The following is a 17,565-nucleotide window of genomic DNA, read 5'->3' on the forward strand; positions in this document are numbered from 1 at the left end:
TTGTATTAAGACAAAGTGGAAGTTCATGCCAAAACTTATATTGCACACATGGACAAGCTCTATCGAGGGAAGGAAAAGGCACAGTTTAACAAATCCCAGCAAGAGCAGAAACAGCATTACCTGTCGCAATTATCATCCGCTCGATTTGATCAAATTTAACCATGTCGTACAGAACCGCCCCTGCTAAGTATATCAATCGAAAGTCCCCGGGGTTTCCATATTGTCATTATGAAACTGAAAAAAATGCGATGAAAGAAAGAAGGAAATAAAAAAAAAAAACATTCAGTATTCATTCCTAGTGGAATTTTCCATGCGGTAATATAGAAGACTGTGATTTCTCATTACCCAATGAGAATGTGAGGGAGGGGTTAGAGAGGGGGATGTTAAAGTTGGGTTGAGGGGTGGTGATGGTGGTGTGTGTGTGGGGGGGGGGTGTTAGCGAGTCCAGAAGAGTGCCAGTGAAAACAGGAGGAACTCAATTTATTTAAAACGAGCAGTAATGAGCAGATGTCAGTGGCATTTATCTGCACGGGCCCTCTGTGCGGTTTCGCTCTCCACTTCAGCAATGTCGTGTTTACAATCCGACCGGCGTAATGACTACACTGCTCTGCTGGAAATGAGGTGTGTGCTTTGTGCTGCCCCCGCCCCAGTCCCTTATCCACTTACTCCCCGTCCCATGCCAGGCAAAGGTGATCTGGCCCCACCAACGCGCACAATTGGAATCATTTATCCCAGCCTCTCTGAAAGGAAATAGTTACTATTCATATCTTGGTTTTGTGCATTTGGATTTTTTTTACAATGGAGGTTAATATGAAAATACATATTTTTGGTGTTAGTGTTAGTGTACGTTTTTTTTTTTTTCTGTTACAATTGCCGTTTGAAAATGTATGTGTTTTGCAGCTCCCTATCCAGAGAGCATTTTTGCTCAATATTGCATACAGTTTTAGGTTGAGTTTATTTTACTGTCTTGCTTTTTTGTAAGTGGTTGCGCACAGGGAGAGGTTGTGGATATCACTTAAAGCTTTTTAAATTCAATCATAATCTGCCTGATGCAGTCTGCGGGCGATGGCACTCTAGTGTCTCAAGGGACGTGGTGAGATGTAGAAACTCCCCCTACACAAATACACACGTGCGTGCGCGCGCGCACACACACACACACACACACACACACACACACACACACACACACATATTCACACTCCCCCTGTTGATCTTTGTCTAATGTTATTAAAGCTGGGCAAGACAGCTCTGATTCCAGTGATATAAAAATACTGAGTGTGTCAAAAAAATGTCCAAAGATGGATCAGGTTTACTTTAAAGTGTTCCTTATAAACTATCCAGTCCCCGCAAACTGCACTAAATATTCGACTGAAACAGCAATACATCTCCGAAAGTACATTAATGTGACTAAAACTAACAAAAACACATGACTAAATTTGTCCGCGCGGGCGGTTCCGTCCACATATGTTCTAATGCAGACTTTTTAAATTTGTCCGCGCGGGCGGTTCCGTCCACATATGTTCTAATGCAGACTTTTTGGTTGACCGTTTCTTTCTTTTTTTTTTTTCTTTCTTTTTCTTTTTTCGTGAGCACGGTTCAGAAGGCCTTCCATCATCTCTGGAATATACGGCCCCCGGGGAGCGCTCAGGAACTCGGTCTGCTGCAGCCATTACGCAACGCTCCCGGCGCTCCCACTCCCGTCTACGGGAATGATGTCAGGCTTCCCTTCCTCAACTCGACTCCGAGCTCTTCTCCGCTGTGCTCCTCTCCTCTCGGCACACTCGCGCGGGCCGAGGAGGATCAGGGACCTCCCACTCGCTCTCAGAGAATCCACATTAGCTGTCATTACCGTCGCTATGCCTGGCTTTATGCTTTGCGTTTTCTTTTTTTAACTATTATTTTATGGCTCATTCCAGCAGGCTTTTAGCTGACGTTTAACTGCTCCATAACATGAGGGCCTTTCAGAGCTGTTAATTGAGATTGTTCCTGGTGTATCAAAAAAAAGATGAAAAATAAAAACAAAACAAAAAATAGTCTCCAAACTATTCTATTCTACTAGGCTCAAAATCTGTTTTATTGATTTGAAAGCAAACAGGTGGTTGTTTGGCTTTTTTACTGTTTTCATTATATATATATTTTTAATTGTTCCTTTTGTTCCCTCAAGGCACAGTTTAGACACATTTTCAGAAAATCATTTTCAGTTTCAGCTGTCTCGCTTCAGTTTCAGCTGTTCTCGCTGCCTGTCAATTCCTAATTTGAGTTTTTCAGCGGATTTGTGAAATGAAAAGTATTACCATACGCCTTTTTCCCCTCCTCTGCTCCCAAATGTATTATTGCCTTATCCCGAGGATATGTTCCAGCCCGATAGTCTTCACATCTTTTCACAGGGAGCCCTTTGAGTCCTGCACTGAAATGTAATAAAAACATGAAATGAACTGTGATTTTGCCTTTTTTGTAAATGACTGCTGCATCCCTTATGTTATCGGCTCTGTTACTGAAAGCGATCCTTTTATAGTTTCTGTTCTTGTGTCAGCCAGGGGATTCTTTTTTTTCTTAAGTCACTAAGAGATACTCTTGCTTGATTTATTTATTTATTTAAAATGTCCATGTGTTTTTTTTTTTCTGTTTTCTTTTTCCCTGTAGGTGACTCTTGGCAGCACCTTCATCGGTATCGGTAGGAAGACGCCCGATTGCCAGGGCAACACCAAGTACTTCCGCTGCAAGTTCTGCAACTTCACATACATGGGCAACTCTGCAGTGGAGCTGGAGCAGCACTTCCTGGCGACCCACCCCAACAAGATGAAGAGCCCCCCACCTCTGCCCGCGGTGGGGCACGGCGGCGCCGACGACAAGCCCCTGTCGGAGCGCAAGAGCAACTGTGTGGTGGTGCGTGGCGGCGGCCTGGTGGGGCTCGAGGAGCACGGCAAGTGGGCGGACCGTGTGGCAGTGCGTGCCGAGGACGACTCGGTGGCGGGCTACTCGGTGCCCATACGGCCCGCCGACCCGTCCTCGCCGACATGCAGGACGGGCGCAGGGCCGCAGGAGGCCGGGGGCATGGCGTACTACTGGTGCAAGTACTGCAGTTTCAGCTGTGAGGCCTCTAGCCACGGCCGGCTGCTGGAGCACTACGAGAAGAGGCACGGCCAGCCAGCCAGAGAGGGCAGCCCGGCGGAACGCAAGTCCTCCAGGGAGGGAGTCGGGGGTGACCAGGCGTCCTCGCTCCTCCATGCCCGGAGGAAAGACAAGTCCGGCGGGGGCGGGGGCGGCGGCGGTGCGGAACCCGACGCGGTGGTGACCAGCTACAACTGCCAGTTCTGCGACTTCCGCTACTCCATGAACCACGGGCCAGACGTCATCGTGGTGGCGCCGCTGCTGCGCCACTACCAGCAGGCACACAGCATCCACAAGTGCACCATCAAGCACTGCCCCTTCTGCCCGCGCGGCCTCTGCAGCCCCGAGAAGCACCTGGGCGAGATCTCCTACCCCTTTGCCTGCCGCAAGAGCGCCTGCTCGCACTGTGCCCTCCTCCTGCTCCAGCTCTCCCCCAGCGGTGGCGGCGGTGGCGGAGGTGCCACTCCTCCCCCGCCCCGAGCCTCGGTCACGCACCTGTGCGACCAGTGCCCATTCGCCACCACCGACATCGACCTACTGCTCATGCACTACGACAGCGCACACACGCCTCACGCCATGACGGACATCAAGCCCGAGGAGGAGGGCAGTGGCGGCGAGCGGGGGTCGAAAGGGCAGTCGTTGTCCGAGCACTCCTGCACCAAGTGCCCCTTCTTCACCGAGGTGGAGGAGGAGATCTTTCGCCACTACAGGTGAGAATTCTGTCTTGGAGAATGACCTATAATAACACTCAGGGTCCTTTTATAAAACAGTTGAAATGTTATAAATAACTTTTCTGTTTTTGCAGGTTGTTTTGATTGTAGGGTGGGGGCTTTTAGCGGAAATTTATTTTGAGCAAAACCATGGCATTCAAGCATTCATCGCTGAATCCATGATAACAATCAAGTTTAACGATCAGGGCTGTGTGTGTGTGTGTGTGTGTGTGTGTGTGTGTGTGTGTGTGTGTGTGTGTGTGTGTGTGTATTTGCGGAACAGAATAAATCCAGGTGGTGAGTCACTCTTTGTCATTAATCGCCATGACATGGAACCTGGCAGAGCGAGTTCTGCGCGTGGTCAGCGGTGTGTGCTGGGTGTATCCTGACTCTGATGGCCATGTTTACATGATGGGGAAATTCAGTCATTCGGCATGTGATTACTCTCCAACGCTGTTGTGATGAACAAGAGTAAATTCAGTTTAGCTCGTAATGGACCACAGGTTTTGGCTCTTTGTAACGCAAGGTCTGTAGTTATAGAGCTTTTTTAGAATATGTCATGAAGCGCGTCACATCGAGTAATCCGATATGCTCTGCATTGGTTTTAATTTAAAATCGACTGTTCGACCAGGTGTGTGGTGTATGTTTGTGTGTGTGGTTACGGGGGCCGATGTTTTTGCATGTAGTTGTGTCTGTGTGTGTGTGTGTGTGTGTGTGTGTGTGTGTGTGTTTATGGAAAATAAAATAGTCTTCAACTTAACTGTGTTATAAATTTAGCCACTGAAGTTGGGGGATCGTGGTCCATTACCTTGGCATAAGCTATCAATTACCACAAGTTTGCCTTGCGTGAGTTTACGGTCATGTTTAGCCTGTACTGTTTTGATGTTATTGGAAGAAATGAGTTTAGTGTAGTAGCCCCCTTACAGTCAATCCATATGTCTCTTTGCCAGCACATGTTGCTCTCGAGCCCCGACACAACAAAACAACTTCTCCAAAATCCAATAGAGCTGCATTGTAAATATAACAAGGCTAGCGTCAGCACTTTGTGCAATTGATGTCAGATCACTCCGCTGGCAAAGCCTGCATTAGATTATTTTTAGGATTTCCGGAACAAGGCTTTCACCTTGATTGAAGATGCAGTTCTTCTTTTTTGCGTATTCAGTATTGTAATAAGGAAACGTGAGCAATTATGGAAATAAAAAAAAATAGTTAAAAGGTGCTGCTATTTTTCTTGGCCCTTGTAATGCTGGTGCATGAGTGTTTAAGAGCAGAAACTGGACAGGTACATTGTGGTGCTGTTTCTTTTATTCAAATTTTAGTAGACATCATGCTTTGGAGCCTAAGGCTAGTTATTTTAGATGGAGGCCAACTGCCTCTGTTTCCCTGGCTAAATCAGAGTTTGTGTGTGTGTGCGTGTGGTATGTGCTTTTGAATAAAGTGCTTAGGGCATCTAGTGTGGAGGAGAGAATAGACGTAAAACTTGCTCTTGTTTGTGTGTGTGTGTGTGTGTGTGTGTGTGTGTGTGTGTGTGTGTGTGTGTGTGTGTGTGAGAGAGAGAGAGAGAGAGAGAGAGAGAGAGAGAGAGAGAGAAATCTAGTTTGAACACATTCTATAATAAAGTTTTCTGTCTAACCTGTTGGGAAGAGTGTGTAAGGGAGTAGCTGTGGTTGTCGTGTTTAAGATGCTGTTGCTGGTGTTTTTTCTTTTTCAATTGTGGACTTGTGAATGACTTGTTCCGCTAAGCCTCCGCAATCTATACCAAGTGCATAAGGCCCAGCTTCATGTGATAAAGAGTGTGTGTGTGTGTGTGTGTGTGTGTGTGTGTGTGTGTGTGTCTGTGAGACAGATGCACAGATGTTGGTGAACTGTATTGTACAGCCTACTACCTATTTGTAATGGCTGTCAGCTTTTTCTGTGATGGGTTATCTCTCCAGATGATCACCTTATCTCTGTCTCTTTGTATCATGCTAGTAGCAGTTTATGGAGGCCATATGCACCCCATCAATCTCACTGCCCCACTACCCACCCCACCCCACCCCACCTCACCTGCTCTCCCCAGCAGACGTCGCCCGAGCCTGGGGCAGGTCCCCATCAGGGCCCCCTCAGCTCTTTTCAGTCCAGCTCCACCAGCTGGTCAGTTGCAGGCAGTCAGGCTTGGCATAGGCAAAGCCTTTACGGGGAAGTTTCCAGTAATTCTTTGAATCTCCAGGAGAAAGGGTGCATGTGTTATGGGGTGTGTGTGTGTGGGGGTGGTGGTGGTGGGGGGGGGGAGGAGGGCGGGGTAATTGACGTGCCCCCATACTCTTAGTGTCGTTCAGACCCAGGTGAAGGTATTGATCGTGTGCCCGGGTGCATAGCTAACAAGCTTTCATGTCACTAGGCTGGCGCTGAAATGTCTCGTTGGCACTCTGCCACTGATATTGGTTTGGGAGACTCTCTTCATCTCTCACTTGCCTTGGTGGAGCGGTTGGGAGCTTGGTTCAGACGAAATCAATAAGAGTTTCTCAGATGGACAAAAATGTTTTTGCTAGCAGAAGCAGTTTGAGAGATTAAAGCAGAATAGTGCTGTAAACAGCATCTAACTTGATTGTTTGGTTAAGTTGAATGCATGCACACATGCATGTGCCGGCACGCACGTACACACACACACACACACACACACACACACACACACACACACTGATATTTACATTTAAATAGTATTACCGTGGACTAACTAAAGTTATTATTTGACCATCAAGAAGATGTATGTTCATATATGCTTATTCAAATTTAAGAGAAGTGTGTATGCAACTGAGATCTTTGCATTGGTGTTAATGCAGATCTGACCTTGCACTCTTACAGGTAGCCACATGTACTTGGCTGATAGCAACTGCTAAAATCAATATGTCAATTTAAAACGAGTTCCTCCAGGGGTCTCTTTCATTGAAAGATCATTGAAATTGTGTTTTATCAAATTATTTATTTTGCCCTTTACATCCTTGATGTATTTCCAGTCCTAATTTGCTCGACAAAAGTCATCAATCTCAGTTTAAAGTTTGATGTTTGCATTCTTTGTGGAACAGCTGTTCGAATTACAGTGGGATGTGAAGGATTTGCAGAAATAATAAAGATGAGTAAATTGATGGAAATTGTCGACTCAGACCTCAATCGCCGGAATCCCCAGTGGACGTTCGCATCCATTGTTTGAAACCGTGGGTGAGAAGACTGCGCCAGCTATTTTGTGATCTTTATCGGCACTGATCTAATTGTGAATAAAGTGAACACACACACACATGACAGTTAGGAGGATTAAAGGGAAGATTGGGCTCCCCCAGCGACAAAACCAGCGCAACTTAATTAAAGGGCCTGGCGCATTGTGTGTGTGTGTGTGTGTGTTTGTGTGTATTTTCTTAAGTAGTTAAGTTTTTTTGTGCAGTGGAGAGAACTATGGGGTAATTAAATTTTATCTCTGCTGCAATGTGAATTTTGATATTCTCTCTTGTGCGTTATCTGATAGCGGAACACTGCAATGCTCTGCACACACACGCACACACACACATGCACACACGCACACACGCACACACACACACACACACACACACACACACACACACACACACACACACACACACACACACACACACACACACACACAGAGCGTCCAAACTACTACCTAATACTTTGTCTCAGACACTCCACTGAACAATGCATGACTACTTCCTCCAAGCGTTGCTGACAACTTATTACCCCTTTAAATATTTGTTGGAATAAGAAGACTCACAAAAAAGTCATAAAAATTATTCCTTTGAAACTCTTTTCCAGAAAGCCCAGAATCTTTCAAAAATGCTGCAGGACTATATTACAGCAGTTCCTCTGCATGTTTTTGTGAAGGGATGGAAACTACCTCAAACTTCCGTTTTAGGTTTTTGCATATTTTTCTGTATAGAAGTTATATCAAGGTTCTTACAAAACAAATGTGAGTAATCTGCACAGTAGTATTGTAAGAGTTCTCCCAGCTCTCAGGCTCTGTGTTAGCCGAGCCACTGGTCACTGGAGCTGACCGCTGAGAGACGCGAGCGCCCCTCGCTCGTCCAGAGGCTGCGGAGGGATCCACGTCGGGAGGAGAAGGGGTGTGGGTCTCAGGGTCGGCCTAAATATTTGTGTTTGCTGTCGGCGAGGTCGACAGAGGCATGCAATTTATGTTGGAGCCGCGTGCTTTAGAAAAAAAAAAATTCTTTTTTTTTTTTTATTATTCTCCTAAGAGGGAGTTTTTGTTTTGTTTGAGAGAAGATATAAGCAGCTGTGTGTAGTAGTTACTTTAGCTCACTCAGGAAGAGAAAAAGGAGTAGAAGGAGAAGCCCTAAGAAGGTCAAGATCAACCCTTAGTGTTCATCCTCCCGAGCAACATCCAACCGGCGTTAGTGCGAGCTGCCTCATTCTCTGGCTGGCCCACAAAAGGTTTCAGGATTTCCATCTATGAGTGCAAGACAAACTCATGAATTGTTCAGTTTGACTTCCATGAAGTCAATAAAACTCTGCCAAGTTGAGTCATGGTAATGCTCCGAAAATGACATGTGGTTTGATCATTTTTGTGTGGAGTTCAGCGCAGAAAGTGCAGCGAATACAGTGTTTCTGGGCTTCAGACATGTGATGGTGTGTGTGTGTGTGTGTGTGTGTGTATGCATGCGCATGTGTAAATAACTCCAGACAGGGGCCTAATTCATACGAGCACCTGGTTGCATAGCACACTCTGCTTTAAATTGTAAACAGTGCCGCCGATAATCCGACCCACCCACTGGGGCACACGCACCTCACCACAGTCCGCACACCTAGCGGACACCCCATGAGCCCCTCCCTGCCCCGCTCCCGTTTGTTCCCGGAGGTGGGAAACAAATTGCTGAACGGCATGCTGGGAAGGCCAGCGGCAGGGCTGGAATGATGTAGAGAACTCTCTCGCTGTTTCCCTCACACCAGGCCTGAGGCTTTATCACCTCCATGACTGCTGCATGACATGCCTCACCTTCAGAAATATAGTAGAAGAATACTATAGCACAGTGGCATGTATAAGATACACATACAAGGTCAAGGAGGTAGGAATCACAGGTTAACTCATGGCTCGATGCTAGCATGGCATTTTTCTCATATAATAACGTTATATCACAGCACAAGAATAGATATGCTATTAAACAAAATAGACACAATGTGCAGTTCATTCTAACCCCAGACAGGAAATGTAAATAGGCTATTTTGATGGAATGTCGTATTCACGGTAATTAACTATAATTGCGTGTCATGATCGTCACTACTCTATCAAGAACTCCTAGATATGGGGGTGGAGGGTTGTGATGCTCTGGAAAAACAGAATTACTATGTGAATTAATTCGTTTTTTTACAAATTCTGTATTTACTATTCTTAATTTTTGGTTGATGGGGATATATAATATCACCGTACCTTTGTTTTTAGTCTCACCCCTATTCAGCCCCAGAATCCCTCATTATCCTACAAGTTATCTGTATCAGCCAACGGACACTCATCAAAACCTCATGGACTGGGCTGGATTTACATAAACCCCCTCTTTACTTGGATAAATTATGAACATACATAATTAGCCGATAAAATAGGCACAGAACACCCACTCAGCCACACACATATACACGCGCGTACACACACACACACACACACACACACACACACACACACACACACACACACACACACACACGCATACACGCACACATACGCATACACGCACACATACGCATACACGCACATACACACGCGTACACACACACACACACACACACACAGTTGTTGAGCTGGAGTGAGGCAGAGGCCTCTGCTGGGCCCATGTGATAATGCTGGGCAGCATGGCTGGAGTTACACACTACTCATCCACTGTGGTGCATCTGTGAGGCTTTTAGCCTAATTACTCTGCACACAGGCTACTGACACACACACACACACACACACATACACACACATTTACTTGGCACACACAGTGGCTATGGGAACATGGCAACACACACTCAGATACACACACACACACACACACACACAAATTCTCTCATGGAGCCACATAAATCTTGTATAAGCAAGCATGCTCTCACTTATTTTCTCCCCTTCTCTTACACTTCCACACACATGCACTCACTCCCTCTCCCTCTGTCTCTTTCTCTCTCCCTCTCACGCCCACACACACACACACACACACACACACACGCACACACACACACGCACGCACACAAACTCACGGAGGCCATTGCCAGTGGAAATCATCTTTTTGTTTGCCTTCGTCCGGACTGCCAGTCTGTGAGCTGTGGCACCCATTGCCGGGTTTTATGTTTCTGTAAAAACATTAAGTCATTTGTGTTCCAGTAAATCAGATGCGGATTTCGCCAGGGCCGTGCATCACCACCACCACCACCACCACCACAGCCTTCCCTTACCTCCACTCTTCGCTCTGGGCTTGTGATTTTTCTGCGCCTCAACTTTTTCTCTCGCTCTCTCTCACTCTCTCTCTTTTTTCCCTTTTCCAAGGTCTCCATCAGGAGTTTTACGACCCCTCCATGGGATTTATTCCCTCCATAAATGCATAGCCACATACTTAAAGTTGGAATATATGTCTGCAGATGCAAAAAAAAGAAAACACAAACAAAAAAGGATTCCATGATGAGTCTGCATTTTAGCATCACATTTCGATGCTCACTGTCAGCTTGATTACTTATGAGATGAGGCAGTGAAGAGATTGCCATCGGCTTGAGGTTTTTTTTTGTTTCACACTGCAGCTGTGAACAGTTATTTATGCATTTATTTATTTTTATTTGAGTGCAGCATTTTGTCTGCCAGTACCATTTCTATTTAAATTGTATAATAAGATTGCTCTACACTCTGCACAGTCTGCACAGACTGATTAAAGAAGTAATTCTGTATTTTTATCACCTTTTATTCTATAATTTTTATCACCTTTGATTATTATTCGCTGCCTCAAAGGTTTGAATGGCTTTTGGGGTAGTCCAAGTAGGAGTGGAAGTATATATCTCCACTGGTCTGATTATATTGTATTATTTTAGGTTCATGTGTGTAATACTAGCTAGAAGGCTAACTCTACAATTCCAGCAGGTAATTTCATGGAGAGTAGGGGTAGTATACTGTAATAGGAGCATTTTACATATGTTATAATGATTGTACACTTGAGATCTGGGAGAACCAGCTGTTTATGTCATGTGATTATTGGCGGTGCATCCAGTTCTAATGTTCCCTGCTTGGTTCTGTTCCGTTGTGTTCTGATCGGATCAGTTCCGTTCTCCTCACTCACTTCTCTGTTCTTTTTGTGTTCCTCTCTCGACAGGAGGGTCCACGGCTGCTGCAAGTGCCGTCACTGCAGCTTCACGGCGGCGGACACGTCGGCCCTGCTGGAGCACTTCAACACGGCGCACTGCCCGGACCCGGCCCAGCCCGGCGGCGCCAGTGCCAGCGGCGCGCCCACCAACGGCTGCTCGGCGCCCTCCACCCTCAGCATCAAGGAGGAGAGCAAGGGCGACCTCAAGCTCTACAGCCTGGCGCCGCCCGAGGGCCGGCCCGCCGAGTCGGGCCCCGGCACCGAGGCCGGCGTCAAGAGCGAAGCCCCCGACGAGAAGGAGCCCCTGATCCGCGAACGAGGCGGCGGAGGAGGAGGAGGAGGAGAGCGGGGCGGGGAGAAAGGCTGGGCCGAGGCACTGGCCAGAGCCGGGGCGGCCGCCGCAGCAGCCGCTGCCGCCGCCGCGGCGGTCAGCGCCGGGGACCAGGTGCAGAGCCTGGTGTGGGTGCCCAAGGAGCGGGCGCGGGAGATCCTGCGTGGCAGCCCCTCCCAGCTCCCCCAGGGGGCGCTAGGCCTGCTCAACGCCGTCGCCGCCCAACAGCAGCAGCAGCATCAGCACGAGCAGCAGCAGAAAGCGGCAGCAGCAGCGGCGGCGGCCGTGCTCAGGGACTCGCCAGGGCTGGTGTTCAGCCTGAGCGCTGACGCTAAGGGCTTCCTGCAGTCCCAGACCCCGTCTGGAGGAGGTGGAGGAGGGGACAAGAGCGGAGGTCACGGGACGCAGCAGTACTCCAGCGGTGGCACCACAGAGGTCAAGAGCTCCAAGGAGGAGTCCCAGTCACTTCTACGGGTGAGTAAGCCAAACATGGCCATTCATACCCTCTATTCTATTCCACCCACCCTCCTCTCTCCCTTTCTCTGTGCCTGTCTCTCATTTGAAAAAGTTTCTTTACTTTTCTTTTTCCTCGTTCTGTTTTTGTAATCTTGATGCCCCTTCAGCTTCTGTATTAGTTGATGAAGTGTATGAACAGCTTGAGGTGATGATGAGCCAAGACAGACAGGCTTGAGCGGCACTGATGAAACAGCAGGCTCCAGTCCAGTGGTATCAATTATTTGGCAGCAGCTCGCTGTCCCTCTTTTCATTGTCTGACTCCATGTTTGTCAGGGCCTTAGATGTGTATCTACCTATCCGTGTGTGTGTTTGTGTGTGTGTGTGTGTGTGTGTGTGTGTGCGCCTATGTTTTTTTTATCAGATCAGTCTGGGCTTGCAGTACAAGTAAATGTAAAACTCGTCTTGCTTTAACAATACAGAAGCAAGTTCTGTCAAGTTGGTCAAGTTTCTTATGATGAGCCATGAAAAGGCTTTGTGTTTCTGTGAGAAGTAGTAGCAGCCCAAGTAAAAACAACAACACCAACAACAACAACAACAACAGTAGCGATAGCAACAACACCAGTAGCAGCAGCAACAACAGCAACAGTAGCAGCAACAACAACAACAACAACAGTAGCAGCAATAACAACAACTGCATCTCTGTAAGCACTCTACTCAACCTCTGTGGTGATGGCCACCGTTGCTGCCTCCCGCCTCCAGATAAGACCTGACTATAAAAACGCCCTCCACGGGCCGCGGCCCACTGCTCACCGAGCCCAGCAGGGTTGAACGCTTTCACAGGCCTCCTTTGGCCGCCGCCTTCTACTTCTTCTTCTTCTTTTTCTTCTTCTTCTTCTTCTCAGGCAGCGCAGGCCAACGCGGTCTCTCTTCAGGGGCTCCCTCCCGTCTTTTTTTCCCCTCTCTCTCCGTCTTTTTTTCGGCCAGATACGCGTCGGCGTGTTGATGGAACACAGCGCCGTTCAAGCCGAGTGGTGGCGCGGTGCGTCGCGTCACCCGCTGCCTTTCAGCGCACATTAGCGCCGGGCAGGTCGAGGTCATAAATAAGGAGGCCGTTGGACGGAGCTGAACGCCCGCTGGACAGGCTGGCCGGCTTGACAGGCTTTTTTTTACTTCCCCCCCAGAGCACTGCTCGCAGCGATGGCCGCCAACAGCACGACAGCAGACTTACACTTACAGGCCCCCCTGCTCCACCATCACTCCACTTGAGTGGTCAAGTTGACACGCTGTCAGTTCTATAGATGGAGACCTTTGTGTGTCTGTGTGTGTGTGTGTGTGTTTGTGTGTGGGGATGGATGGATGAATGGATGAATGGATGGATGGATGGATGGATGGATGGATGGGATAGGAGAGTGGTTGCATTTAGAGTGTGATGGAATGTGTGTATGTCTGGATGAATACATCTGTGTGACTGCCTATGTAAATATTTATATTTCTGTGTCCGTGCACGCTTGTGTGTATGTGTGTTGTTCTTGTTAGCCATTTGATCAGGCAGTGCATCCCTTTGCAGTCTCAGAGTGGCTACTGCATCCCAAGGATAATATAAGAGTCTGCTACAGGATGTCTATTGGCCTCATTAAGTCAGGTTTGTGAGTTTATAAATAGCCACACGCATACACACACACACACACACATGCAGACACACACACACACACACACACTCCCACTCACGCAAGCTTGGTGTGTTTAAAGTGTCAGAGCGATAAGCGGAACGGCACAGGCTATTTTAAGACGCTCCTAGGTGCTGCCTGCTGAGGAATGGCATGGCTGAGGGAGAGGCGGCTTTTGATGGGCGCGACACCCCCATGCAAAAAAAACATGTGTTCCACAAAGGAGCCTCTGTGTAAGCGCCGCTCGCCATCTGACGTTTTTGACAGCGCCGGCCTCCATTTAAAAATGCCTTCAATGGAGGAGGTGAATTGTGAAGAGAAAAGTCTCAAGGTCATTGCAATTGTGTATACTTTAGCCCTGATTCTGGCTGTGGGGTGTGTGCGGGAGTGTGTGTGTCTGTGTGTGTGTGTGTGTGTGTGTGTGTGGGGTGGGTGGGGGGGGGGATGGGAGTGGGCCGTGCTTGCAACAAATTCTGTATATTTATGTCCTCGTGAAAAAAAAAAAAGCTCACAGAGGCTGCCTTTGATCTTGTGTCTGGCAGACAGAGTCTCTGTCGAAGAGAGAGTGAGAGCAGGCGAGGGAAGGGCCGCGCCAACGAGCTCTGACATCATTTCCTCTCGTTCCTCTCGCCATCCGTTCCCCCCACCATTCAGTCAATACCTCGATCCCTCTCTCTCTCTCTCATCCCGAGATCGGCTGCTTTCTCCCGTGGGAATGCCCTCCTTCCTCTGAGTCCAGAATGTATCACTATGTGATGTAAGGAACGTTGGCAGCGGACGACATTGGATTCATTTGCTTTCTAAATCCCCCTTTTCGCTCCATTTTTTTCCTCCCTCTCTCTCTCTCTCTCTCTCTCTCTCTCTCTCTCTCTATTCCTCTCTGTCCCTCTTGTTTGATCACAGTTTGCATGTATGAATAATCACTTTCCGTGCAGGACTCCAGTCTTCTACCACCCACAACCCCCCCCCCCCCCCCCACCTCCTCCTCGCCCTTTATCCCTCCTCTTCTCCATCCTCCCTCCCTCTTTCCTTCTGCGATCTCTCCATTTTTTTTTGGGGGGGGGGGGGTGTTTTTTCTCTCTACTCCTCCAGTCCTCTTGGATGGCTGTGGGAGCGGGTTGGCAGGAGGCTGGAGGCTGGGTGTGGCCCCCGCGCTGTGGTTTAGTCATTAGGGCCGAGGCGTGTCGGCAAGCGAGCGTGTGTGTGATTGTGTGTGTGTGTGTGTGTGAGAGAGAGAGTGTGTGAAAGAAGTGAAGCTGGGCCTGGGGCAGGGGGGGCGGGAGGAGGAGATTGCGAGCTGCTAACCTTCAGGAAACGTTGAATCAGATTTTTTTTTCATCGCCTTCGTCTTTCTTTCTCTCTCTCACCCTCTCTGTCCCTCTCTCTCTCTCTCTCTCTTTCCCTCTCGGTTTCTCTCGCTCCCTTTTTTCGTGATGGCGAGGGCTTAATGGGGCTCAGAAGGGCTCCATGGTCTGTCACAATATTTTTAAAGTTACCATGACTTAGCGCATGAGTCATCGGGCCGCCCATTATACAACGAGCAAGCGAGCAAGGGAGGAGCGCGCCCGTGCGCCGGGAAACCTGAAAGAGGACAGCGAGCGCCGCCAAGTCCTACAACTCGCCGCCATTTGCTCCACTCACCAGAGATTCGACAGAGTCGCCCGTTTTCGCAGCGCATACCAGCCAGCGAGCAATTAACCGCACGTTTTTTTTTTCCTTTCTCGGAGATCACTCAACTCCTGTCTTAGCAGCTCAAGGAAACTCATTTACTTATCCGTCCCCGAAGCGTGCTTCATTATAGAAGGAGTTCATTGGCTTTTAATTATGTTTTGGTTATGCCACTGTACTCATTACGGCCTCCGTTCTGCCTGGTTTAGCGTGCCATGTTTTTGTTTCTTTTTTTTTCAATCTCGCTCCCCTCTGCAACAAGATACCCCGCCCCCCCCCCCCCCCCCCCCCCTTCTCTTCTCTTCACCGTCCAGAGATAAGACAATGTCACATGTTGCGATCGAATATCACAAGATATCCCGCTAATCTCAGCGCTAGAGATGTTTTAGCAGGGAGGGAGTGGATACACTGACACAGGAGGGAGTGGATACACTGACCCTTGGCCCTTTGAGTGGACACCCCACACACACACACACACAGACACACACACCACCCCTACCCTAGCTCACTTTCCTGAATACCTCTCAGATACATAATGAAGGGTTCGTCATGGCAACACGCACAGGCAGTCGCACGGTTGGTGTGAGCTAGGTCATTGTTTGTGTGTGTGTGTGTGTGTGTGTGTGTGTGTGTGTGTGTGTGTGTGTGTGCTTGTGTCTGTGTGTATGGAGGAGTGAATATGACCAGCAATCTCCATGCTATCCATTATGTTTCAAGCACAGCCCATTCACCCTTACGGCTGCACTGGGACCGTTTATCTCCACAGATAGCCATAACTGCCTATCACTCACAGAGCTTTAGTCAGATAAGCGACACGCACTAGCACATTTCTTTTTCTTGTTTTTTTTCCCCTTTCTTTTCTCCCTTCATTTTCCTTTCCGTCATGCCATGATGAGCACCATGGTGGTTCCCACCAACCCCTCACACACACCCCACCCCACCCCACCCCGACCTCCTCTCCCTGCAGACCAATTGCAGACCAATGAGGGCTCGAGAGGGTTGGAGGCCTCCGCAACACTCTGACACCAGCGACCCGTTACCAGCCAAGGTGTCGGCGCTAATTAGGAGCGGACCAGCCTGCGACATCCAAGCCGTTTGTACCCCGGGGGGAGGTCAGTCAGAAGTGGGGGGGGGGGGGGGGGGGGGGGTGTCCTCTGAGGCATGCTACGCTACTGATCTGTAATTACCCACAGCAGGCCAAAACAAGGCTATCACGGAGTGACGCGTGTTTTGAAAATGAAAAGTGTAGCGTCCCCAGTTGTCCCCGCTGCTGTCCCTACCCTCACTTTCACCGATTTTTTTTCTGACTAACTTTTTAGGCACATTAATTGCCCACAAATGTGTGTTCCCGCTGAGTGCACGTTAGTCATCTGTGGAGCATCTACAGTACATCTGTGTGTGTGTGTGTGTGTCTGTGGAGTGTGTGTGGGCCTGTATGTGTGTTGTCGCACCGTTTGTTTTCTTTTTTTTTTATCCTTTTTTAAGGCATTTAGGCAGTGATTGTAAGGCACCCAACATCTCCAAAGGTAGTGTTATTAACGAGCTCATTTACGCAAGTGAAAAAGGTTTCTGAGACTCTCATCCCCAAAGTTGGAGAACTACTTTGAAGCGTGAAATGTCTCCCGCGTCCAGGTAGAGAAGCGAATTCGCTCTCCAAGCACTTTTTTGAGGAAAAGAAAAACTTCAGCGGAGTATTCCACCGGGTAACATCAGAGGCTCCTACCAATCTCTCAAGCACATCCTGATCTGCTCTCAAAATACAGCCCTAAGGCCATCCTTCTACACAACTCCCTTTATTCATTTACTTATATATATATATATATATATATATATATATATATATATATATATATATATATATATATATATATATCACTCTACTCTTTTCATTATTTCCAACAAGCCTAGACAAAAAAGAGCATAGGCATAGCACAGTCAATAATTCCCTTGTCCCTTACCTCAGTAACATGAAGCCTTGAGGAGCAGGAGAACAGGGACACAGAGAGCAAGTCTTGTCAATTGTTCTCCAAAGTTTTCTAATTGGCTGGTGCAGAGGGAGTGTGTTTTCCCAGAGAGGGCTCACGAGAGGGGAACAAGGGCCGAGCTGCGTCCGCGGGGCACTCGAGGAGGCCCACACATATGGGCAGCTCTTTAACACGCTATTCACCCGCACCTGTGTTGATGCCTTTGTTGATCTCTCCCCCTCTCCCCTATTTTACACACACACACGCAAGCAAGCAAATACGCACACACGCACACACGCACACACGCACACACGCACACACACACACACACACACA

General features: G+C 48.2%; 1 protein-coding gene across 4 annotated transcripts in view; it reads left to right on the forward strand.

Annotated features, from left to right (window-relative positions):
• Window positions 1-17,565, forward strand: part of trps1 (trichorhinophalangeal syndrome I) — a 103,435-nt gene that overhangs the window by 30,291 nt on the left and 55,579 nt on the right. For all 4 annotated transcript variants that reach the window (XM_042077329.1, XM_042077331.1, XM_042077332.1 and 1 more), the window contains exons 4-5: window positions 2,644-3,821; window positions 11,153-11,948. In XM_042077329.1, the coding sequence (XP_041933263.1) occupies window positions 2,644-3,821; window positions 11,153-11,948 (1,974 nt within the window). The remainder of the gene's footprint in view (window positions 1-2,643; window positions 3,822-11,152; window positions 11,949-17,565) is intronic.

The sequence above is a fragment of the Alosa sapidissima genome, chromosome 21, assembly GCF_018492685.1.
Source record: "Alosa sapidissima isolate fAloSap1 chromosome 21, fAloSap1.pri, whole genome shotgun sequence".
Classification (NCBI taxonomy): Eukaryota; Metazoa; Chordata; class Actinopteri; order Clupeiformes; family Clupeidae; genus Alosa; species Alosa sapidissima.